The sequence below is a fragment of the Emys orbicularis genome, chromosome 16 (genome assembly GCF_028017835.1).
Source record: "Emys orbicularis isolate rEmyOrb1 chromosome 16, rEmyOrb1.hap1, whole genome shotgun sequence".
NCBI lineage: Eukaryota > Metazoa > Chordata > Testudines > Emydidae > Emys > Emys orbicularis.
Window position 1 is genome coordinate 30504175 of NC_088698.1, and position 26678 is coordinate 30530852.

The 26678-nt window shown below is 41.8% G+C and overlaps 1 protein-coding gene across 2 annotated transcripts; it reads left to right on the forward strand.

Annotated features, from left to right (window-relative positions):
• The first annotated feature begins 1222 nt into the window (after positions 1 to 1222).
• Positions 1223 to 20774, forward strand: ANKRD13A (ankyrin repeat domain 13A). Of its 2 annotated transcripts, XM_065417546.1 has the most exons (16): positions 1223 to 1338; positions 4086 to 4218; positions 4379 to 4503; positions 5032 to 5077; positions 5824 to 5967; positions 6538 to 6733; positions 8074 to 8140; positions 11633 to 11714; positions 12541 to 12599; positions 13063 to 13065; positions 13804 to 13934; positions 14687 to 14844; positions 15698 to 15811; positions 16929 to 17089; positions 17542 to 17609; positions 18706 to 20774. In XM_065417546.1, exons 1-16 carry the CDS (start codon positions 1243 to 1245, stop codon positions 18902 to 18904), a joined length of 1782 nt encoding a protein of 593 aa, XP_065273618.1. In that variant the 5' UTR covers positions 1223 to 1242; the 3' UTR covers positions 18905 to 20774. The 2 variants fall into 2 exon arrangements, with proteins under 2 accessions (XP_065273618.1, XP_065273617.1); XM_065417545.1 differs by lacking the exon at positions 13063 to 13065.
• The last annotated feature ends 5904 nt before the right edge of the window (positions 20775 to 26678 follow it).

Below are 26678 nucleotides of genomic sequence, written 5' to 3' on the forward strand. Positions count from 1 at the left end.
GCAACCTGAGAAGGACGGGTAGAAAGGAAGTTGCTGTCACGCACGGTTTGTGTCTGCAGATGGGAGAGCATTGCTGCCCTCACCAAAGATGGCAGCCGAGACGAAACGGATTGGAGGCAGAATCACACTGCCCTAACCCAAGATGGCGGCCTGGGAGTCAGTGAGTGATACTACCCTCAGCCAAAACGGCGACCTCGGCTACACGGAAGTACTAGGAAGGGTCGCTCCCGCCCACGTGGTTACGGAGCCTTCAGGCGAAACCAATGCCCTGATGGGGCGGGGGAAGAGCTCCCACTTCCGTGTATTTTCCCCCGCCAGGCAGTGGGCGAGCCTGAGGGAAGGAAGGGTCCATCTGCCTGCTAGAAAAGGGGGGGGCGGTAAGGGGTAACTTTCCCACCCCCTGGGCTCGCTAGCGGGGCAAGGGGACTGGCCCCGGAGCGGCTTGTGGGAGCCGGGAGCCTACCCTCTTCCGGGAGCCTAGTGGTTCGCTCCGGCCGCTGCCCTGGCTGGTGTGAAACATTCTAGGGAGAGAAGGAAAGCGAGGGGCTGGGGTCAGGAGAGGGGAAAGGTCAGCGGTCGGGTGAGAGGTCACGGGAGGGGGCTCGGGAGCACCGCGGGAGGGGGAGAGACTGTAGGGGAGCGGGGCCCAGAGGGTGAGAGGGCCGGGAACCTGTTGGGGGGGCAGAGGGGGCTGGTGGCTGGAGCCTGTTGGGGGGCAGAGGTTGAGGGGCTGGTGGCTGGAGCCTGTTGGGGGGGGCAGAGGTTGAGGGGCTGGTGGCTGGAGCCTGTTGGGGGGCAGAGGTTGAGGGGCTGGTGGCTGGAGCCTGTTGGGGGGAGCAGAGGGGGCTGGGGGCTGGAGCCTGTTGGGGGGGGCAGAGGTTGAGGGGCTGGGGGCTGGAGCCTGTTGGGGGGCAGAGGGGGCTGGGGGCTGGAGCCTGTTGGGGGGGGCAGAGGTTGAGGGGCTGGGGGCTGGAGCCTGTTGGGGGGCAGAGGGGGCTGGTGGCTGGAGCCTGTTGGGGGGCAGAGGTTGAGGGGTTGGGGGCTGGCATGTGGGTTGTTTGAGGGGGTTGATGTGGGGAGGGTATTTGTGAGGCACCAGAAGGGGGTCGGAGTCAGTGGGGAGAGAGTCTTGTGGGGCTAGGGCTGAGGGGCTTGGTAAGGGCCCTGTGAGAAACAAAGAGGGGGAGATCAGAGTGGGCAGGCACCCCCCAGGGAGGATTGAACCCTCTAATACGTGGCAAGATGAGCTCTCCACGTGAGGCTAGTAGCAAGTTTCCTCTGCACGTCTTAGTCTGGAATAATGACTACAGACAGCTGGATAAAGAGCTGGAAGGCAAGGTAAAATGGGCACCAGACCAACATATGGTGCAGTGACTTCTTGTAGGAATAGGGATTGTCCTCCTCTGAAACTGCTCAAGGCAGAATACAGGACATGATGGACTGATAATTAGATCAGGATAATAGATCATCTATATGCATTTTAAGTGACATGGGGACTTAGAAAGTAACTTTATATCTTAGTTAAGTTTCTCTTTGTTAAACTTATTAGGGGTTTATTTTTGTTTGTTTTTTACAGTTCTTTGTGATTAAAAGGGGATCACCTCAGGAAGGCACAGAGATTATACCCTTTGTCATGCAACTTCTGCATATTAAATATTTGACTGTCTTTCAATATAGCCAGATTCAAGGCATTGAGAGAGATACAGCTGGATTGTAAAAAACTCCGTAGCTGTCAGGAAAATGTTAGAAATCATTTGAATCAGGGCCAAAAGACAGGCAGATGTGACAGGCACTAATGCTTTTTGCCAGAAAAGCAGCAAATAAGTACCACCTAGCTGGGAGGAGAGAGAGGAGGAGGAGGAGGAGGAGGAAACCAACACGCAGTAGGGTGTCAGCTACTGCTGAAGATGAAACACAAATTGATTTTTTTTTATCAGAATGGCACCCTCAGGGAGCAGTTCACTGAAAATTGAGGGGTTTTATTTTTCTTTCTTTATATTGTGTTGAGCCATTATCTTCCCTCCCCAGTACTGATCTGGTGTTAAGATTACTGCTTTGCAAAGATTGTCAAGGCAGTAATTTCCTTCCTTATTAAGACACAAAGGGCTTATTTCAAGTATAGTCCTCGGAGCTTCACTGGCTGCCTTAGAACATAGGAGCCCAGCAGCTTTGCACTTGCTAGACTATGGAACCACAACTGTGGTAGAAAATAGCTGATCATCATGGCTCACTGTAGAACAGAGAACACACAAATCCAGCAGTCAGCCAAGAGCTGTGATGAAAGTACCAGAGTTAAAAGAAAGGCAGTAGGAGAAACATTCCAATCTGTATCAGATCCCAAGCAACAAACATACTAGTAGGACAGTAGTGCAGGGTACACACTGGTAGAAGCATAGCCTGTTTGCTTGTATTGTGCCTGAAACAGTGAGTATGTATTCTGAACTCATCAGCTAATGCTACCTTCTGACACAAATCCTGATGGTCATCCACAACTCCAGCTATACACTATGAAACACTAGTATTGGCTTAAAGCATACCTGTGTTGTTTCTTGAGAATCTTGGAATGCTGTTACTGTCTCTAATTCATATAATCTTCAGTCTGTACTAAGGGATTCTCTATAGATATTATTGACCCCTTGGTTGGGGTGTTCATCTCTCTCTTTTAAGGTTATAGCATTATTAAAATAAACACTTGTAACTTAACAAAGATGATTTTACTGCCTCAGTTTATTTTTATTATCTGTATTCTGGTATCACCCACAATGCATGAAGCCCTGTTTGTGCACACAGTAGTCCTGTTCCCTGCCCCAAAGAGCTTACAATACAAGAAGACAGGCAACATATGAAGGGTTAGAAAGACGTATTCCATCAAGCCTAGAAACATCTCTCTTAAATGAAAGTTTTAAAAGGCATTCTGGGAGTACACTTCCTCTTACGTCTTCAGGACAAACTGCTTGCTGTGTGTGGCAGATGTGCTTTGATAGGATTTGAGGGATTGAAAGAAACTAGCCAGATACAGTCAGCATATGAAATGATAAATGGCTATAATGTACAGCTACAGGATAATCGTAGCAAAGAAATTGTGATAAGACTGTTCCAAAGTCCTTTATATTTTGGTCACTGCAATAGGCATTGCAGTTTGGAGAAAGTAGGATTGAAGATCATATGAGCTGCAGCAATGAGATGAGGATGGTTTAACTCAGATTCCTTTATGTTCACTACTTGGTGTTTTAAACATAATGCTGTCAAATAACCATGTTAAGTTATGTAATAACTTTCTTTTCTTAGCCCACTCTTGACTTTTCCCATTTTCCTTTAGTTATAGATGCTCTTCTGTTTCAAATCTCTAAAGCTAGTAGTGAAAAATATATGTAAGGTATGAGTATGTTGTGCTTGCATGTTTTGGATATTTGTGCCTTGTGTAGTTCCATTTCTTAGTGATTTGTAGAGAATGCACTCACTCTTCATTGTTCTGTGTGTCAGTCAAATAGATGCTTTTTTAATTGTCATGTTCGTTCATATTCTCACCAAAAAATACAAAATGTACATTGTAAACTGTCACCTGCTCTTGAAAATTTTTGCTGATTTCAACATGTTGGATATCTTCCATTATACCCTCCAGTGGCCATTTAACTGGTGACTGCCCATGGTACAAAATAAAAAGAATGGAGCACTGTCTACTCCTCCTAAAAGAAACTGTTCATGAAGAAGTGGGGGAGGGGGAAGGAATAATCTAGAATGTTTTTGTTTCCCCCCCCTTTTCCTCCCTCTCACTTCCCTCCCCTTTTCCTGTCATGGTGACACATACCTCCCTTATCCACAATCACTTCTATGATGCCCAATTCTACTCCTGTTTGACTTCAGTAGGGCGGTAGGATCAGGCTTTTAAGATGGCAGTTCAATAGCAGTATCAGAGCAAGTCATGTAGGATAAGTGGTTCCAAGCAACGAACTGTTCTGTAGGAATACATATTGAGTGATTACAGCTTATTGCAGAAAATGTTTGTTTTAACTTTCTTAAATGTGTTCTGATTTTACATTTGATAGCTAATGCTGAAGCTGCACTAACTCTTGATTACTCAATAGGACGTCGATCAGCGTGATCCACGGGGTCGGACCTTGCTGCACCTTGCTGTTTCCTTGGGATATATAGAGTCTGCCAAAGTCCTTCTTCGACACAAGGCAGATGTTACCAAAGAGAATGCACAGGGATGGACAGGTAAGAGATCAGCTCACAGGCAGTTAATAGTTTTCACCTTCAACATTGAGGGTCTAAAATCTGTCTCTATAAATGTCACCTTAGGACCGTGGGATGTGGCTGCAGTGTTCACTTTGCTTTTGTTAATATTAAACCTTGCCTGTGTTTGGGTTTCTTGCAGTTTTACATGAGGCTGTAAGCACAGGAGACCCAGAGATGGCATACCTGATACTGCAGCATCGAGACTACCACCAAACGTCTGCAACACTTGGAGGGGTTCCTGAATTACTCCAAAAAATTAATGAGGTAAATGTTTAGTGAGACCTGAATTGCATGCTGATCAGTTGCAGCTGGACGAATTGTTAGTTTGGTTCTAGGTGACTTAAATCGGCAACTTTAAAGTCAGGATGATGCATGATGCAAAATTGTGCCTGTCAGCTCTATATAAACATGTGGGAGACTATGGAGTTTTCTCTGTTTTTATTAATGATCTCGGGTCTTGGAGGAGGATGCTTATTCTTCCTCAGTCAAAGACTGAGAGTTATGTGCTTTTGTAGTAGAATAACAAATGAAGAGTAATTCAGTAGAAAACAATGATAGCGTTAGACTGTTGCAGAACAGTGTTACACTCTGTGCCCATTAATTTAAATTAAATGACAAATATCAGCACGTGTAAAATTCATACTTGTTGGTTTCATTGTGCTTCCTATCAGGAGCATCTCAAAACCTCTACTTTCTCTTGTTTCTAAAATGTACATTTGACATGCTGTACTGAATATTAATCTAGTGTTCTCTCCCTTGGTGGTTCATTTGAATACTTTTTTTCTACACTAGACTTCTGATTTTTATGTGGAAATGAAATGGGAATTCACTAGCTGGGGTAAGTTTGGTTTTTGGGGGGATTTTTTACCTCTTTCTTACCTCTAAGTTTTAAAAATTGCTGAAATAAAAAGTATGTTTGCAAAGAAAAAACAATTGTCGAGCCCTTACTCTCTCCCAACCCATATTTTTTTCCTTCAACCCAAAAAGTCTTTTAAGTCTTGAAGATTCCTTCTGACCACCTTAGCATGCTGCACAAACTGTACCCTTCCTTCAAATATCTCTTGTTTAAGGTTTTTTTTTTTTTAAAAAGGAGTACTGTGCTGAAGATTCTTCTAAGGCCATTCTGATTTTTGGGAAACATATAAGTTATGACAGTTACACAAACATTCTGCATCAAGACATAAAATATTCAGGAAACTTATTCCTTTACACTGCAAAATAGCATTACAAGTGATTTGACTTTCTCCAAACCACTACATATTTAGCCATTGCATGAGGCAGGTTACAGAATTGCATCAGGCCACTGGTCTGTTCTCGTGTGTCGTTTCCCTATTGTGTTCATCAATAAATCAAGAATCAGTCCTGATAATCTCTCTGTTATCTAGACATTGATTCATAGGTTTAAGGCTAGAAGGGAACATTATAATCATCTACTTTATGGCCTGCATAACACAGACCATAACATTTTTACCAAGCAATTTCACCAAGCACATAACTTCTGGCTGAGTTTAGTCTTCCTACATTTGTCCTCTCTGTTAAGGATTTTTATATTTGCATCTGTGTGTGTCATTGTTTCTTTTATAGTTCCACTCGTTTCCAGAGTCTGTCCAAATGATACCTGTCGCATCTGGAAAAGCGGAGCTAAGTTACGCGTTGATATCACATTATTGGGCTTTGAAAATATGAGCTGGGAACGAGGGAAACGTAGCTTAATTTTCAAGGGAGAAGGTAAATGCTTTAGTAGATTTGATTCATTGATCGTCAATTAGTACACAAACTACGCTGACAGATTCCTAGTGTTACTAAAAGGACACACGTAATTATAAGCTTTATTTTTGCATGCTTTCACAGACTTATTTGTGCTGGGAAGTGCGTTTTCTGGGATTTCAGGTCACTGGGCTAAGCAGAAGTGGTTGGACTTTCTGTTAAGAAAAATCTTCTGGAGCAAATATGAATCAATAGAACTTGACTTGACCCTTCTCTCCCACTCTCAACAAAAACAAAAAAGAAATCTGCTGTGTTTTTCTTCTTGGAGGCCTGAAGCTTCATTATTAGTCTCTTAATTGCATTATGCAAAATTATCATAAAAATGACTTGGGCAGGCACCCAGTCTGCTTGCACATCCTTACCATGTTGGTGTGTAGTAACTTAAAAAACTTGCCCTAGGTAAGTGAGTGATTAAAACTTTGCAAGGCAGCTTTAATTCTCATTTTAATCTATAGTGTGTGTCTTGGTCAGCTCTTCATCCTGAAGGTTAGTTCTGAAGTCTGTAGTCCATAAAATATATCCTTTCAACAGATACTGAAGGCTGGGCAGAACTAATTGAGATAAACCATGATGACAAAGTTGTCACGACAGAGCGTTTTGAAATCTCTCAACAAATGAAGCGTCTGACTTTGGGCTCTGTGACGCCAGAAAGAAAGGAGGTGGAAAGACGCCTTACGTCTCCAATTATTAATACGTGCCTTGATACTAAAAATATTGCTTTTGAAAGGTAAGGTATTTATGCTTCTCTTAATGAACAAATCCTCCAGATATGAAATATGCAAGATTATTATACTTGCAATGTAGTTTTTAAAAGCCTTGTAATATGTATCTTAAAAATAATATGGGATGTAACAATAACTGCATATCTTGTTCTGTATAGACACTTTATAACCTCTCAGCTCATTAGTTCTTGTCTTGCAAACAATTTCCATTTGGTGTGAAGTCCATTTGCACCATAAGATTTGGTTTCCCATATTAGTGAGGCAAGGGTTATATTGTCTGATTTCCGATATGTACCGGTGGTTCCTGCTTATTTTGTGAAGCATATGTGCAGTATTGAAAAACCAATAATAGGGTTTACAGCTTTTCTTGACTTATTCGTTCTACTCTGGCTTTAGCTTAATCATATAAGTCTATAAGAATATCTCTAAATATTATCAATTAGAAAAGACAGCAAACTACTTATAACCCTATTCCTCCTTTTGTTACATTAGTTTATCCGGCATTTAATCTGCATGGTCAAAAGAGTTCAAATGAGCTTGCTTTCTCTAGGAAGCATCTCTCTTGTGCTGCACATTTCTGGGGTGCTATAGAGCAGTTGTTATAACTGCTGGAAGACGTGGATTTTGTTTTGTTTTGGTTTTTTACTGCAAGGAAGAAGAGTTTGTCAAAACATGGATGCAGAATTGCAGCCACTGAGGGACAGCAGCTATCAAAGCTCACTAATTGATTCCACTAGATGTGTAAAGATTTTTATTTATTTATTTTTTCCCCCTTGAATACTGAGATGTACTTAAGGGGTAACATGTTAAAGTCTTTAAGTTCTAAGATTCACAGACTCTCAATGGGACTTAAGTTCCTAAGTTTCTAAATTCATTTTGAAAATGGGACTTAGGCGCGTTTGAAAACATTACCCGACATTTCATAGATAAATGTTTCTTCAGCTCTACCAGTCCAGTTCCCCCAACTGTCAGCTACATGTTGCTAGTTGAGATAAAGCTCAGCAAGTTAATAGTGATAGAAATGATGCAATGGTTTCCAGAAACTCCCAATTCTTAGCTGGTCAGGCATTCACATCACAAACTAAAGTCACGGTTCGTTGGTCTCTGCAATTAAGCCAAAGTCTGAATGTGAACAGAAATTAAAATACTCTGAGTCCTGTGTTGGAAAAGGGTGTTGGTGTTTGCAGGGACAGCTTATGGTATTGCTGCACCTTTTCTCTAGAGCTGTTACTTTTGGTACCTCTCAAAACACTATTCAGGTGAAATGTTATTAGGGAAAACAGGGGCTTGGGGCTAAATATAAACTGCAAATGCATAGATAATTGTGGTGTTTACTCTTTATCAGAAATACATCTGGATTTTGGGTATGGAGGACAGAGAAAGCAGAAGGTGTTAATGGCTATGAAGCAAAGGTAAAAAGCAATTCTTTACAACTAAGATATCTCATAGCTAATTGAATTATAATTGTGATCTTCTGTGTCCCCTGTGTATCTTGGATTTTTATAACTTGCTTTGGTATCTGTAACTTCTGTGTTTTTGCCACCAGATCTGTTTTGGGAGTGACAAGTCTTGGAGAGGATACCAAATAGCAAGAGGGGTGTCCGTGGGTGAGAGCTGCGAGGGGTGGAGGGGAACATGGGATGACAGGCACCATGGAGATTGTAGCAGATAAAGGGGCAGGAGCTCAGGAGGTGGGGGTAGGAGCAAAAGCAGACAGGGAGAGGCTGCTGGGGAGAATGGTATAACCACTAGAGAATGCTTTCTCCAGAACTTAGAATTGAGCTCATTGGTTCTGTGTATCTACATTCCTTTGCTGTCTGTCAAGTAGCTGTGAAACCCACTAGCAAAGTGTTTCCATCCCATGCCCACTCCACCTATCATCTCTCATTCACTGTTGAAATGTTGACTCTCATCTGGACCTCTCTGCAGCATTCACTGCTGTTGACCATATAAAGATACTATTGTCTCTCCTGAGAAAGGTGGCAGCAGTCAATGTAATGCGTTAAAATGGTTTAAGTCCTTCCTGGAGGGATGCAGTCTATGAGTAGTGATGGGAAACTGACCCCTCCCTTGTGGAGCTGCACAAGGATCAATTCTCTCTCCAGTCCTATTCATCATCTACACACCGCCATTAGGCAACATGGACTCCAGTGCCACCAATATGCAGATAATGGAGCTCTACCTTTCCTTCACCACGTGCCCATCCCACTGCCACAAAGACTGCCTAGTGCTTGGGTGAAATCCAAGGACAAAGAACAGCTGGCTGAAGCTGAACAGAAGCTGTGCTGGTGGGCAGAGGAAAGCATTTTGAATGATTCACAGCCCTGGTGCAGTCACTTTTGTTTGAAGGTACATACCCACAATTGGTCAATTCTGTCTTATAGCTTAGGAGACTCCTGAATTCATCACTGATGTGAAGTTCTCTCATAGCAGCATATGCAAGTAACTGTTTCTACCATCTCCCATTGGCTAGGAGACTAGTGGACAGTGACCTGGCCTCATTATTTATGCCTTTGTCACCTCGTTTGGACTATTTCCTGCACATGAAGCCTTCAGTGCTTAGGAAACTCCAGCTGGTACAGAACACTGCAGCATGTCTCCTCAGCAACACTGTGAACACATCAGACCCATCCTCAGCTTCTGGTGCTAGCTTCCTATCAAATACTGAGTCAAGTTTAAGGTCTTGGTCCTTATTTTCAGGGTACTCAGTGACCTGGACCCAGGGTCTCTCAAAGATAACTCAAGCTCTGGGATGAAGACCATGGTTGACAACTCCACTCCTCTGGCACAGTGTAACTTTCTACCATAAGAGTAAAGTGCATCTGCGCAGTAGACAGCGCTTTCTTGGGATTGCCCCGAGACTGTGGAATGAACTCTCCCAGAAACTAAGGACAATCCAAATCTCACCACTTTTCATTCTCAGTGCGAGTGTACTTCTTTGACCTTGCCTTCTCTAAAATAAATATATCCGTAGGGGTGTGTATTATAAAATCCCAAACACAGTCATCCCCTGCATGCACACCTTCCTCTGGGGAGAGGATGAGGGACCAGTTATGTGCCCATTATTAGTCACATTGCTGTAGGCATTCAGATACTATGGTAATGAGCATGGTAGAAGAACCTGTGTAGAATAGAATCTGTAGGACCTCTGCTTCATCTCTTGCTGAAGTTAAAAGGGGATTCTGGTGAATGAGGGCAGGGAACTGCAGGAAGAGAAAACGTGGCTAAAGTGGTTGAACGCCACTCTGGAGAATCGGATTCTATCCCTGCCTCTGTCACAGAGTCCACAGCATCACATGGCAAGTAAAGTAAACAAACTTTTTCACTGGTAGTCACGAACTGTTCCTCATTTTCGAGTGCCTACCTTGATATCCAGAGGTTGCATTTAGTTTTTGTTTGTTTTTTGTTTTTGCAAAAGAGCTGAGAACTCAAAACTGCAACTGAGGTCAATGGGAGAGGTACTCTGAACATAGTACTTTCTAAGTACTCTAAAAATTCAGGTCCTTGACTTGTTAAATTGGGCACTCAAAATTTGTTGACGCTTCTGATCTTAATTGCCATGTGCTTTAGATCCCCGTGTGTAAAATGGGGATAATACCCACTCAGGTCACAGGGTTGTTAAGATAAATTCATTAATCTTTGTAAAGAACTAAGATACTACAATGAGAGCACCATGGAAAACCTATGAAGAAATTCTAATTTACCTCTGTTTGGTGAAGGATTTGGATGGTATATAGTCTACTGCATTATTTACTGTACACTAAATGAGGATTAAAATAAACAATGAATAGCTTCCCATTCAATGAGCACTGTCCATCCCGGGTGGTATGACCATGTAATTAAATTGTAACATAATGTAGATGCTCAAGAGGGCCAATTTAAGGTTCTGGCATTTCTTGACTTGTGAGTGTAGGTCTTTGCAGACTTATTGTTCTTTTAATGTGCGGGGTTTTTTGTTGTTGTTAAAGTGTAGTGGCTTAAACCTGTACAATCGACCCGTGTGAAACTGAATTCATTTGAAACTCTGGTATGGTCAAAAAATTGGTAACGTAAATGGAACCTTCTCACCCCTCTGGTTGTTTGGGGTCAAACCAACAAGGATTGAATCCTATCACTGCCGCGGAACCACTCCTAAGTATGAGCGCGCACCGGTGAGAGCCGGAGTTCCTTCTAGTTGTTGCATAATTCCATCTGCAGAATCTTATCAGTGACTTCTTAAGTAGAAAGAGAGAGCACAGCCACAGCCTGACTGCTCTTCCCTGTCCCTCCTCCCTCAAAATTAACACGTAAGTGGGGGATTCTACACTTCCTCAGTTTAAAGTGCCCATCCAATCTTTCAGCTGGAACCAACTTCATTAACAGGAAATTTGTCTGCAAGCACCTGAGTCTCTGGAAGGGCCTGACCCAGTTCTCACTGAAGTCAATGACAAAACTCCTTTGACTTTTGCTGCTGTAGGATTGGACCTAAATGATGACTCATGCTAGCTAGTTTTCCTTTGTTAATGGATTCTTGGATAGATATTTTTATATTCATTCTAGCAGCTTGCCCAGCAGATGGCTGTCTAGCTCAGCATTAGCTTGGGACTCTGTCAAAGTAATGACATAACAATACATATTTGTAACATTTTCAGCACTTCATGGAAAAATGAGTTAAATAGGCAGATCACACAATCATGTTTCACCGATTTCTGATACATTAAAGGTAGACGGATTCTTGCTCCTCCTCTTTCCTCTGCCTCTTGGTTTAACTTTTTGAATTTGTTGCTTGGGTAACTTTAAAGATGCTGCTTTTCTTATCTTTAATAGTTGTCAGTGGGCCCTGGTCTATGACTGGAACCCCTAGGCACGACAGTAATACATATGATAGATAATAATAATAATAATAATTAATATCCTTTTTAAAGGTCTATACAGCAAACAATGTGAATGTTGTCACAAAAATCCGAACAGAACACTTGACAGAAGAAGAGAAAAAAAGATATAAAGGTAATTTCCCATAGGTTATCTGAAACTAAATAGAACATTTTGTTAAGATCTTTGTACAAAGAGGCAGGACATAACCTTTGTGCAAAACACATGCATGGTGAAGAGTAACCGGGCAGGTTACTCTCACTTGCCTCTGAACCTGCTGTAGCTAATTCCAATTGCTGTGTACTTGAAGTGGCTTATTACTTGGCTCGCTGAAGTTCTAATGTAAGTGTGAATGATTCTGTGTAGTTTTGATTCTATTTGTTGGAAAATTAGTGTCAGAGTTTCCTCTAGAGCCTCAAAAGGTGGTACCCTCCCCCACGGTTTCATTTTCTGTCCCTGCATATTCTCTGCCCTGAAAGCCTCTGTACTTTCACTTCATATCTGTTCTTTTTACCTGGGTTAAAACCATAAGATGTCTGCATTATTTTTGTATTCTTAATTCTGGGGTGCGTATTGAGATTATAGTAGAAGGTGGAAGCAAGACCATAACCTTGTGTGGGGGAACAATTGCCTCTCGGCAGTTTACAGACACTCCCAGAAACGAGGCATGGTGGACAATGATACATTTTAGGTGCCCCCGATGTTAGTGTCCTTAAAATCATCATCCCTTCACCCATTTTATTCTTAAATCTTGGGCTTTTCTAGCAAAGGGCTCATCGAAAACCAGCCTTGCCACAGTTGTCCTGCATTGAATGAGCAGTGCAAACAAGGCTCTGTCCATCTTCTTTTCACTGTGGAGCTGGGGCTTCCCTTGTCACAGAGCCTGAGTGGATGCATGTGCACTTCTGTGTTCATTAACTCTGCTAATGAGCCTATTCCTTCTCCCTCCCTTTTTCTCAAGCTGACAGAAATCCACTGGAATCTTTTCTTGGTACTGTAGAGCATGAGTATGGTGCACAGGTGAGTAAAATCTTTCTCTCATCACTGACTTTAAAAGCAGTCACTGCAGTGTTGAGAAGTAACATGAATGAGTTATGTGGATCTTATGCCACAGCTTCATCAAAACTGTTTCTTCAATTCTAGAAACTTAGTTCAAACGCTGGGTTCTAGACTTGAGAGTTTTAATCCCTCCACCCCCACCTGTTGCTGTAAGAGTAATTGTACCTTTCCTTTTGAAGAAGCTCAGGACTGGAGGTGGGTCATGGAATCTGGAAAGAAGAGTGGGAAATTGGGCTGCTGGAGTGAGATTAGACTCTGAGGGTTTGCCATGGGCTTCTGTTCTTACCCTCCCCCACCCTTCCCCCCACTCCAAAAAGACTGGAATAACCAAATGTACTGAAACTATAAGCTTGCAGACCTGCAGCAGCTTTGGATTGAAGATATGATGTTTCAGTGGTGACCCAGCAATACAAAGAAGTGGCAGGGGGTACAAGTGCTGCAGCAGCACGCTAGCATATAGCAACTTTGAGAAATGGGAGGTGTCCTTGGGTTCTATGCAGAGTGTGAATTATTGATGTTACCAGCCCTGCATAAGAGAAAATGCTTTTACATCTGTCCGGGTTTAAAGATGAGTAGGTAATGGATTTACCAGCTGATGGCTCTGCCATGGGTTTTGCTGAGGATCTTGCTTAGGTACTTGGCCTTCTTGGAATTTGAAGTCCCCACCAGAATACTGGCTACTCTGAATAATGCGGAGCCTGGGACTGCTTTATATTATGTATGCAGTGTAGTTGTAGCCATGTCGGTCACAAGGATATTAGAGAGACAAGGTGGGTGAAGTCATATCTTTTATAGGACCAACTTCTGTTGGTGAGAGGGATAAGCTTTCGAGCCGCACAGAGCTCTTCTTCATAGTTTCTAACTTTGACATATTAAATCCTCACTCACACCATTCTAGTTTGGCTACATTTTTGTAGGTAGATTCTCCTGTCTTCATAAAGCATTGTGAGATCTACAATCTGCTTGAAAAGCACTATATTAATGTAAAGATCTGTCTTTTAGTCTGTTGTATCTGTGTGTTCATTTCACTGCTGACTCTCAATTTAGGTGAAATGTGCTGCTTTATGCAGTTGTCACTTAGATTGCTCTAGAATCTGAGATACCAGCTGAAGCTTTCTGTAGGAGGGGTTGATGTCTACATATTATGTACTGTTTATTTTTACAGGACCTCAAAACAGAGTATGCCACAATGAATAACCCTACAGCCATTACTCTGGAGGAATATTTTGACCCGAAATTCGACCTGAAAGATAGGGACATAGGAAGACCCAAAGAAGTCACTATTAGAACACAGAAGTGAGAAATGTTAATGTGTAACTTGCAATGCTTGTCTTAAACTCTTCCTGTTTGAGGTCTACCTGCTTTGATTCTCCTCCAGTGTTTTGCTTTTAGAAATCATATTGTAAATGTCTAATACAATTCACTTTATTCAGGGAGTGGGGATTGAATTAAGGGTGGCATTTTCAAAAGCACTCAGTCTTGGCCTGCCTGCCCATGCTCCCTATAAAACCAGTGGGAGGAGAGTTAGGTGAATGCTAACCATTTTAGTAAAATCCTACCCTTTAGACAAGTGAATGGTGCCAGTCTGTCTGAGGGCTCTGGAGGCTGAAGTCTATCAGCAAACCAGACGTAACATGGAGAGTGCCAACACTAGCTTCTCCCATACTGTGCCTCAAGTCTGACTGGGAGTGCAGTTCGGTCTTCAGCCTCTGAGACCTCCAACCAGGGTGACAGTTATGAGGTTTGATTTCTGTGATGCATACATCTGTCTGCTGGAAACTGGACTGACACCACCTTCTCACCGCATGCATTCTAAGCCATTCTTGGATGGTAATTATTCTTGGTCCTTACTGCTTAGCTGGGTTATAGTTCAGGTAGGCCACAGCTTCAAAAAGAAGCTATGTATCCCAGTATGCGCCAGAGCCATATAATTCATTTTCCAACCCTAGTGGTACTGTCATCAGCCTAATACTATGTGTATTTTGCCACATGTATAGTAGAAAAGTGAAAACTCTTCTAATATCCTTGTGTATAACTCGCTGTTACAGGTTTAAAGCAACCTTGTGGATGTGTGAAGAATTCCCCCTTTCTCTCATGGAGCAGGTCACTCCCATCATTGATCTGATGGCCAGAGCTAGTGCTCATTTTGCTAGACTTAAAGACTTCATCACTTTGGAATTTCCACCTGGATTTCCTGTCAAAATTGGTACTGTTCAGCAATCTTTTGCACTTAGACTCTTTCTTCATTTCCATTTTGCTTCTATTCGTGTTCTCCACCACAGCACAAAGGTTTAAAAACAGGGACAAAAATTAAAATACAGTGCAGTTCCTAAAAATGCCCCCTGTCACCCCACCCATCTCCCAGTCAGAGAACCTGGGAAAACAGCTGAGCCTTACCATATATCTGGATGGTCCTTAAATCTCCGCTCTGAAGGACCAAGCGGGGAAGTGAATTCCAAAGGCAAAGATACCTCGCTAAGAACTGGCTATTGCTAGTCCTGTCTATTAGCACTAGTGCCTTGCATAACTGCAACTGTTTCAGTATCTCAAGAGACCACCTCTCTCCTCACAAAGCTGGGACTCAAATAATTGGGGCTTTATAGGTCAAAATCATCATCTTAAACTTCACTGAGGTGGCCACTGCAGGCAAGCAGCAAGGTGTGATGTGCTGTCTTCATAGAGCTGTGGCTTCATAAAAGGGCCACCACTGCATTCTACACTAGCTGCAACTTCCAAATGGCATCAAGGTGTGTCCCTGTGAAGAGTGCATTGCAGTGATCAGCACCGGGTGTATTGCAGGGAGGTGGGTTGGTTGACTGTTCTGTGAATATAATGCGTGTCTAAAAACTTCACTTGCACAGTGCTAAGTTATGAGACGAACTGACTACTGAAATTTTATTCTGTGGTAAAGTGAGGTGCAGTTCACTGTACGGCTACATAACATCTGTGAAATTTCTCTCTTTAAGCATGTATAAAAACCCTTTGCTGCTGCTGTAACTGTGGAAAAGTGTGTGGCTCTGCTGTGTTTCACAGAAACCTTGTACTTCTTCCATTTACAGAAATTCCCTTGTTTCACGTGCTTAATGCTCGAATTACATTTGAAAATGTTAATGGCTGCAGGACAGCTGAGGAAACTTCATCACAAACTGCTGAAGGTGCAGAGTGTGAGTTGGGTAAGAAGGTGTAAAGCTCTGGTGGGTTTATGCGAGGGCTTTGTTTGTGTACTTGCTATCAATGGGATTTATAGAATAAAGCAAACCTGTAGGCTCTACAGGCTTGAACTGAAAAGACCACAGTAGGTTGTGGTTCTTACTGTAACTGATCTGGAAAGCCATATGTGTAGTAAAATATCTAAGTGGCTGGAATGTGTATTCACCAATCAGATTAACCCATTCTCACTTCAAAACCCCCACTCAATTCCCTGTTCCAGGTTAACTCCTTGGGTACTGGAGACTAATGTTCTTGTCTTTATCGTTTATACAAAACCTGTGTATGTGAGAAGTACAATGGTAAATAGTCAGCGATGGATTTGTTTCCATGCTTATATAGAAAGGGCTACAATGGGGAGGGTGTGCACGATAATGGGGAAACAACATTGCATATGTATAATGCATTCCCCTGTGAGCTGCTGACAAACTCTTCTGCTAGGAATCATCAGCCTTAGCGATAGGTTGGCTGCACTTCGTGTTTCTTAACTTTTTGGCAAACTTGCCTCTCTTGTTTTTACTTATCAAAGTTCAGTGTAGCCTGCTTAGTTCTTTGGTGCCACATGTCGGTTTTCCCTGCTGCAAAACTTGCTGGCACCATGTTCATCTATGTTCTATTTATTCCTGTACCTTGGCTGCTATGCAAGCCTCTCCGGACCCCATTCACATAGGATGGATGTACTGTGGGTGGTTCGCCTGAACCGAACGCCAAGATTATAACAGGGTTCAAAAAAGAAATAGATAAGTTCATGGGGGATAGGTCCGTCAGTGACTATTGGGCAGGGATGCAAAACTATCCTCTGAAGTATCCCTAGCCTCTGTTTGCTAGAAGCTGAGAATGGGAGACAGGGGATGGATCACTTGATGATTGATTCCCTGTTCTGTTCATTCCCTCTGAAGCACCTGGCATTGGCCACTGTCGGAAGACAGAATACTGGGCTAGATGGACCATTGGTCTGACCCACTTTGGCCATTCTTATGTTCTTGGGGTGTTGTCTTGGCTTATTTATATAAATGAAAGTGGGTTTGAGAAGTTGATTTTTGGATTAACAAGCTGTAAGCGTACAATACAGTATATTTTTAGCTTCTACAGCCTCTAGCTTTGAGGTCGACCAGTCTGTGTTTGAGATCCCCAAATCTTATCACACTCAACATGATGGTAGAAACGTGCGTGTGCAAGATGAAGATAATGAAATAATGCAGTTTGCTATTCAGCAGAGTTTGTTGGAGTCCAGTGGGAATAAAGTAAGTCTGTACTGCCAGCTGTTCAATGTTCTTTCTTTTTCTAGATACAGTATCGTATGTCTCCTTTTACCTCAGTCCTGGTTTTGACTTGGAAAAATTTACTTGGCTAGTTTAAAAATGAAGTACCAGTTCACCGAAGTAATTGTACACCTAATACAGAGTTAGCTTCTTGTTTCAGCTTTATATTATCCACCAAAGCAATATTTCTTTATTTTAACATGAGCTGTATATAGCAAGACACGTCTCTAAACTCATACCAAGGTATTTATAGCTTCTGCAGGAATGGATGACAGATCCCTGTAATATTGCAGTTTTCAAAAGAATCTTAACACAGAAAGTTTTTGAAACTTGTCACCGCAAATATCAATGAGATATTCATGTCTGACTTAGAAATGACGTTCAAATATGACTTGCATTGCTAATCCCTGAATCTCTGTGGCCCTTTCCCCCAGGAAGCCTTAGGAATGCATTCCAATGGAGCAGTGGCTTATGCGCAGGACTTTAATATACAGTATCAAAGGTAATTTCAACTTTTCTAAAATTCTTAAACGCATTGGGCCAGAGTGTCAGTACCTCCAAGAGTAGCCCACAGGCGTGCTGCACTTTGTATAGCCAAGTAGGAGAGCACCCAGGCATATAAGGCAAGGCACAGCAGAAGAACAGAAGCCCAGATAGCATACTTTGTGGTACTGCTAGTCTCCAAGAAGAACCTCAAACAAGTCTCCTTGTATAGTATCGGGGTAGCCGTATTAGTCTCTATCCACAAAAACAACAAGGAGTCCGGTGGCACCTTAAAGACTAACAGATTTATTTGGGCATAAGCTTTCAAGAAAAAGTGAGGTTTTTTTACCCACGAAAGCTTGTGCCCAAATAAATCTGTTAGTTTTTAAGGTGCCACCGGACTCCTTGTTCCTTGTATAGTAGAATATGGCCTTGCTAGCTCAGTCTAAGGATTGGAGTTTTGGTTTCTTCAACCAGCCCTTGAGCACCCGCTGAACAAAGGATCCTTTATCTAACTAGACCAGAATTCAAGATTCTCTCTTTCTCCTGCAACAGCTGCTAATGTGACCCCTCTAACAAGTGTCATCACCCTTATTTACCACACCCTGGACACTTGAGAATTTTTGTTTTTTTCCCAAACTTAAGTTACCTGTTGTTACAAATTTAGGAGCAAATTTTTAATGGCCCTCTGAAAATAGGCTGCAGTATCTTAGATTCTTCCTCTTGCAGATGCAAACAAGCATTTGTGTATGCATAAAGAATATCATCTCACTATCAGCTTTGTACATGCAGATGGTTGTGCTTCTAAACTAGGTGAGTGCACATTTAGAGGCTGCTGAAAACAGCCATTAGGGAGCAGATCTTCGATAGCAGGCTCTCAGGAACTTTCAGAGAAAAATGGATGTCCAGTTTGGAAACTGCATGACTACTACTCCTTCATAGAACACAATCCTCTGTAACTGTCCTGGGGATTGCTTTCTTCCCCCTTCAGGAAAGGGAGGCTATCTGGCAGTTGGAGAGTCTCTTAGAGACCTTGCTCAAAAACTGATAGGAAGAAAATGAAGTAAAATGGGATATGTACCTCTCAGCTCTTGAAACTGTTTCTCTCTCACCAGGGCACTTCAGGAGAGCTGTATTATGAGTTCAAGTACTCCCCATTTTAGCACTCCAAATGAGTCATCCAGCTTTGATAAAGACTTACAGCTTGCCATGGAGTTGTCTGTCAGAGAGCAGCAGGAGCGGGAGAAACGGCGTCGTGAAGAGGAGGAGGAAGAATTTCAACAAGCTTTGCAGCGCTCTCTCACAGAAAAATAGACTCCTCCTTCAATCCTCTAAAAGACTCAATACTCAATGTATGTGACACCGAGGGCTGCAGTAGCTAGGAGCCTGAGGACCACTCTTTAGTTGCATAAGTAGAGGACGTCCTAGCCACCTTTTAATTGTCACCTTTAACATACAGATGTGGCCCAGAGATGCTACAGCTCTGGGCATGCAGTTCTCTATCTTGACCCAAGTGCCCTGGCAAGTTGTGTGCGGACACCTATAGTTTCTATGGGCTGCTACCTCCATGATTAAAGGTGAGGGCAGCGGTAGAATTCCGGGAGCTATATTTGGCTCCCAGGCCATGTCCTGTTCAAAAATTTCATAAAGGGAAGAGAGAGAGAAATATATTAAAGAACTGGAAACCTTGCCTGGGCTATATATGTAGGAGCACAGCAATATTTGAGAACCTGATACATAGAGAGTTCAGAAGAGAAACTTCCTTATACCTACCAAAGACATATTAATCTGTTCAGTCTTTTCTAGTAATTGAATGCCAGTCACTGTTTCTTTTCTAAATAGAGAGGAGAATGTGTGAAGTAGTCTTTCACTCCAGCAAGTGTTTTCCATTAGGTTTGGGTGCACATGGCTAAGGATATTTTCTCTTTTCAGTTCCTGAGCATTTAAAATGCAGCCATGCTTATCAATATGGTTGATTTTTAAACTTGAGTTAATTCAGGCTAGAGGTGCACTCAAGATTAAACTAATGCTCTCTGGCCAAGGGCAAAAAAGATAGCTAATAGAAGTTTTTTTTCCCTTGAAAAGGGACTACCTGTTCATTCAAATATAGGTTTCTCTGTAGTGATTCAAGACCAGCTGAGTTCACACAATCAAAGAGGGCAGCAAGAAAATACATAGAAATAGGTGCTTTTTTAAAAGATCAATTTACTTTTTTTGTGAAAAAAACTTACACTGATTTGAAGGTAGTGTGCTGAATTCATACAGAGAAATTAGGTGAAATTTTCGTGTATGCCTATAAGTAAGTAAGTTCTGCCATCTCAAAGGGAAATATAAATATTGCTTTTTAAAAGTCAAATGTAAATCCTTCATGTGAATACATATTTTTTATCTAAATCTTTTTATTGATTTTTAAGACAAACCAATTCAATACAATTACACTCTTAGGGAATAGTATTAGCAATACAGGAATGTATTTTTACCAAGTTTTCTCAGGTCTTTATTCATACTATATATTTTTAGTTCTTTTGTCTGCACTTCTGTAAATGTACACAGCATACATGCTGTGATTGTCAAATGCACTCCTCCAGTACATACTGTACAACCATAGGAAAGCCTTATTGCAATGAAACATATTACTGAGCAATATTTCCTACTTATAGCTGGCAGAAGTGCAAAGAAACCTATGGTACATGTGGTCTTATCCTGCATTTGTTACTCAGGCAAAACACAGGGCTGCCTCTATGTGACATACTATTAACCAGTCTAACTTGCAATAAAATAGACATGATCATAATCAGTAAAATGTAATTTAGAACTCAGTTTTATACCATATAATCATCCATTGTTTATGTAGCAATCAGATTACAATTCCTTGTATGCACACTTGTGCCAGTATAATCTGTGCCATGTTTGTTTCAGACTATGCAGCTTGCATTTCATCAAACTTTAACTTCATCCCTAAATAGCTTATTTGGGCTTAGCAGTAGCACTGTCACTTGCTTACCCGTAAGCAGCTATACATTGGAATTATTGCTCCTCTCTTTGAAAAGAGAATTGCTGTAACTGTCACACCGACCCGAGGGACTAAAGCCTTTTGTTAGGGTTTTGATAAGTTGTGAAATAACAGATAAAAGAATTCAGTTTTTTCCCCTCATGTGGAAATAAAGAACATTGCTCCCTTTAAGAGCATTTGTCTGGCATTCTGATTACTAATAGAAAAACAAGATCTCAAACCCACCTTCCCCCCCAGCAATTTATTTTTTGTGCTTTGGTCACCATAAACTAAATGTATATTTGCTTCCTATTCACCAAATGGGAGTGGAAGCTGGGTGGGATAATAATTGTTAAGCACATAAATTTTATTCTAGGCAGAGCTGGCACCAACAACCATAGGTCAGGTTGCTGAATACTTTCCATAATAAAATGCTGTTTTCAGTTGCTGTACAACTGTGACCATTTGGACTGAAACTTACCATGCCTGGTGTTTGCCTTAGGCCAAATGACTGTTTTATTTTTTAAGCTTCATTGCTTTTTGAGAACAAAGCTTGGGGGTGGGGGGGAAATGTTGGTAAAACTGTTAAAATCATTTAACTGAGAAGCTCTACTGCCCCCATGCTCTGGAGCAGCGGCTTGGGCGGTGATACTTGCTGCTCCTGGCAAAATCTGGCCAAATTTGCCCAGGTTATAAGCATCTGAAAAAACAGCAATTCCTACATACACAGTAGAGGCTTGTTATTAATTAGCAGCTACATTATCTGCACTAAGTGTGCTTGATTGCTCTATCCTTGGGCTAAAGGAATTAAGCAGGACTTTCACTGCATTTACTCCCACCAGTGACTGCAGTGGGACTGTACACAAGAGCTGAGAACAGGGAGACTCTCTTGCTGGGGTGCCCAGAGAATGTAGAAAAGAAAACCCCCTCAGTGGAATGTGTGGAGGGGACTGAGACAGGAGCTGGGATCAGGAGGGTTGGAGTGCTGGGACAGAATCTGACTAGGAAACGACTGGGCCCGGGACTGGCTGGAAAGAGGGGTAGAAGACTCGCGGTGCCTACACTTCTGAATTGATTGTAACATTTTAGCCCCTACTGGGGCCACTCTCACAATGACACAATTTCTAGCACTTGTCAAATTTTTTTCAATCCTGTCCAGAACTCCTTCCCCACTTTCCCACCTCCTGGGATGAGCAGCCAATCAGGGCTGCTTGCAAGAGGCAGGTCGAGCTCTCTCATGAGCCAGAGGAGTTCTGGGGTAGGAAAGGGGACAGCTGATCGCATTCTCAAAGCACCTGAGAAGGGGAGCAGAAACAGCTGAGCAGCTCTGCTCCCCCTGCCACCTCCTGTGAGCAAAGGGTCCGTCTGCTCTCTGCTCTGCCCCTCTCCACCCTTGCAACAGCAGGCCTGAGAAGGGGAAGAGAGGGTAAGCCCCTGGAGCTCCCCCTAATGGAAGGGTGAAGAACCCCTCGAGCTGCAGGAGGGGCAGTGATGAGCTGGGGGGTGGGCAACGTTGAGATGAAGGTTGGGATGGCATAACTAATTGCAAGGATGGGCATGCAAAGGGTACAAAATAAACTAGGATTTTGGGGTTTGGGGAGAAGCTGGAGGTGCTGTACCAGGAGGCAGCACTTCATACAAATCTGGAATTTGATCTTTAATTGGGTTTTCTGGTGAGAACTCAAATCGCTTTTCTCTGTCATTGTCACCCATGCACATTGGGGGTTGGCAGGGGTAGTTCAAAAACTGAGTCCAAAAAATAGTTTTATTTTTATTTATCTTTTACTTTTCAGTCTCATTGGGGGGGGACTCAGGATTTTTGAACTTTCCAACTTTGGAAGGCATGCGATGAGTGAGGCAGGGAACTGCCAGGAGAGAATTGGTCTCATGGCTAAGGCAACTGAATGTCATGGTGGAGAATTGGTACTATCCCTCCTCTGAAAAAAGTCCGTTAACATCTGTTGTCTAGCTTGTTTTTTTTTAAAATGATAGTTACTAATTAGTAAAAGCATCAGCTGTGTAACCTACTCATGTAATTCACTATGTTCTTATGGTGTTTAAAAAAACCAAATCACAACTTCTTGTGTGGCTGCTGCATGTTTTAATAGCGAAGTGCCTTGCTCTATTGGGATAGAAATGTTTTTTCTCAAATCTTTATGCTTGTTTGTTCAGTGCATTTCTTTTCCTGTGCAGCTGTCTGAAATCACAGTGCATATTAATGATTTAATAAGTCCTACCTTGAAGCACAGTAACTGAAGTCTGATATTTAAGTTTTTTTTTCTTTTCTATGTTTTTGATGTACTTTTTGCTTAAATGAGACATTTTCATATACAAAGCTATCAAATATGCAGTGTTGGTCTAAGATAATTAAGTAGTTTAAAACTGATGCACATAATCCATGCAGACATTTTCTGACATTTATGGATAACTTTGAGTCTTCTGTTTTGAAACCCTTTGTACAGTACAAATATTCTCTGAGTAAATGAGAAGCATTTTAGACCCTTAGAAATATTTCTTTTGTTTGAGATCTGCAAGTATCCTTGTATGTGTAGGCGATAGGAGTAGAGCAGTAAAGTAGTGCATATTATAGTTGATGTTTACAGAAGCATTTTTTTAAAAGGGCAATTTTTTTTTTTTTTATGAATAGTTTGCATAGTTCTCACTTTCTACAGGGCTTATTTAGAAAGTACGTACCATTCTCTAAAAAGCTATGAATCATTAAAGCAGTAACCAGCTTTTATGGATTATAAATCCAGATTAACTCTGCTCTCTCAAAATTCATGCTGTAATTTGACAGTGATTGAATCTCCATGTGATCTACAGTAGGCCTATAATTCTCCCTGAAAATGAGGCTAAATGTTTAGGACAAATTGTTGGTGCTATTCTGCTGTAATTTCAAGCACTTAAGTATATTTGTAATTTCTTCTGAACACAGCTTAATATGGACACTTTTCTACTGCATTTAGATATCCTGAAAGTAGCAATTCATATTTAACCAGGAAGATGTGCAGTTGCTGCATTACTGTATTGATGTAGGAGAGAGTTCAGTCTACCATTAGGGAGCTAACCAAGTTTTATTTTTCTGAATTGCTATCTTTTGATGACTGCAATAGGAAAGCATGGTGAACAGGACAATAATTATTAGCAGGATCAATTGTAATTCACTTAATCCTCTGATTCAGGAGGTTCTGAGTATGTACTTAAGCACGCATTTAGTACCATTTACTTCAAGGGCATAAAGTTAGGTCTGCTTAAGTACCTTGCTGAATCAGGGCTGTAGTTCCTCAATTTATTCTAGCAGCAGTTGTGAGTAGGGTACTGACTTATTCAGCCTAAGTATATTTCACCTAAACAGTCTGAAATGACTAGCCCATCAAGGGAGACAGGTAGGTTTTGAGTGCAACATGTACAGCAAGTACTGTATGTTGCGTCAGAGGAACAGAAAAATTCAGAAGTGGTGTTACATTCTGAAAGTGGAACATTTCAATTTGCCTACAGGGATAAACAGCACTAAAGACCCTTCCACCTCCATTGAAGTCAGACTGCCTCAGTATTCTCCAAATTCATAGTGCAAAAACAGCTGTAGCATCCAAACAGAAGGACATGTTCCAGGTGTGGTTAGTAGCTAGTGATATTTAACTTAAAACTTGCATCTGCAATTCATAAAATATTAAGTGTAGGTGTATTTGCAATACATAAAGACAAGGAAGGAGAAGTAAAAAGCCCACTTGCTAATGAACTCAAGTGTACCACTAAATTTCAAATAAAGCAAATCAGTTAGAGGCCTTAAGGGACAGATAGGGAGCAAGGTGGGTCATTCACTAGATTTCAGTCTCTCTACAAACTCAGTACTAAAGTAGTATGAGGCTAGGCATTCTGAGGCTGGACTTGTTGTGTTTTTGTTTTACATGTGCCTATTTCCAACCTGAGAGCAGTTTTTGTAAAAGTCACACTGACTCCTATAATTTGAATAGATCAGATCATTAGTCTCTCTCTAAATGCTCCCTGAACTTCAAGAATGGACACAGTATTTATTTACTGTGTCCTAGAATGCTGTTGGTCAGTTAGCACGCTTTGTCCTGGAGCAACGTTCATACGGGGCAAGTGAAACGTTCCCTATGGTGTCAGTCTGTGTTCAGTTACTACAGTGTGTTAAATAATTTAAGGTCATGCAGGATTAAAACCACAGACCATTTTTTAAAGTAATTGCTCCTACAATTTTGCTATGAACAACCATTTGTTCTATAAAAACACAAGGAGGTCCAGCGGTTGCTAGTTACCTTAAGGTGGATTGCTACTGGTGGAAAGAGTTGCATCACAGCTAGAACTAGGTTGTGAGAGAAAAGATAGTGGCTGCTCAGCTGGTGGGTTTTTAAGCAGTCCTATTACTCAATTTTCAGTAAGTCAGATCAGCTGGGTGCTATGGGAAGAAAGTCAGCAGATAGGAGCTCATCTGAAATTTGTATTAATACTGGTGGTAATTAAGTTTGTGTCAGTTGTCTGAACACTTCCTAGGTTGGGGGGAGGGAGGAAAGACTGTCATGCAGTGCTGCAGATGAATAGTCTCCAACTTCTCCTGGAAAAGAATTCATGTTTTCTAATGTAGAGTGCCTCACGAGCCATCGAGAACCTGACTTTCACCAGTGCTGAGCACTCCAAATGTAGTCACAAGGGATTGTAGGGGCTTAGCTCTGAAACTCTCGCCCTGCCTGTCCCAAGCCCGCTCAACATGCCATCCCAAAATAGTGGACATCTTTGAGAATTTTGGCCACATTGTAGTTTGTTACAGCTAAAAAGCTCTTAGGGCTCCTCTACATGGAGAAATGCAGGAAAGTGACTGAGTTAACTGAAAGTGGGGAGCTAAAGTGAATTAAACCTGTAGGTGGGCCTAGTTGACCGTGGCTTAGAAATGACATGGGCTTAGTTCACTGTAGCTTAAGGTACAGCAAACTAAAGCCACTTTACTTCTAAATATCCATACAGGTGCTTCCTACATTTCAACTTCCGCACATTAACTTCACATCTTTAGTTAATTTAGTCTTCACCTTCTTGAGTGTCCCTATGTAGATGAGCCCATAAGGTCTTGTCTGATAATCCTCACTCACCCTGGGGTTGTCACTGCTTGTAGGGTGACTGTCAGTAATGGCTGCAGGGCTGCTTGCTAGGTCCTTCCACAGAGCTGTGGCAGAGTTTATAACATGTGCAGAATATCTGTACACAAACAACAGACTCATTGGGTTAGCTGTTTAATTTGTACAACAAGGGAGGTAGCAGGGAGTGGGGAATGTAAACAAGAATATCACTCCAAGCAAGCAGATAGGCTTGTAGCTACAAGCCTATAACCTTGAGTGCAGCTGGACTTTCCCTCACTACCAGGCGAACGAAGATGAAAGTGTAATCTTAGGTGAAATGAAGACAGACGGAGAGTAGACAGATGATTCGGCTGATACAATTTACAAAACAGAAAAAGGAGCAGCAAGAACTAAAACTTACCACCAGTTTACTCTCACTTTAGCTCATATGTTACTTAAAGGCTGGGAATTGCAGGGTACAAACACCAGGGCATCATCTTATTACAATACAGACAAGCAGCAAAAAGTCATCACTACTTTCACCAGCCGTCACATCCCTTTAAATGAAATGGAGCCAGCAGTTGTTACTTACATAAGCCACAGTAGAAAGTTGAAAACAATAGAAGAGAGATGCAGGGAGTTGTTCCTCATGTGAAATTAAAATATTCTAAAATAAATTACCACCACCAAAGCAGTCCTTTGTTAAATAACAAACAAGAAAAATCCAACTAACACTTATACTAGTGCAAAAATAAAATAGCAGCATCTATATGCAAGTGGGATTTGCCAGTGTAAACACTTATCACGTACAATGCACATAACAGAGCTGCACATAACTTAAACACACAACATTTTCACAAGGTTTTGAAAGTGACAGTCCCTCAATCTTATTACAGCAGGCTCTCAGCCATGACGGACACTCTTGGAAATATTTAAGGGGCTGAAGTTTACACTGTTAGTCATTTCATCTACTGAGCCCAAACCTATTACACATTTAAGGACATGAACATTTGTTCAGCCCTGG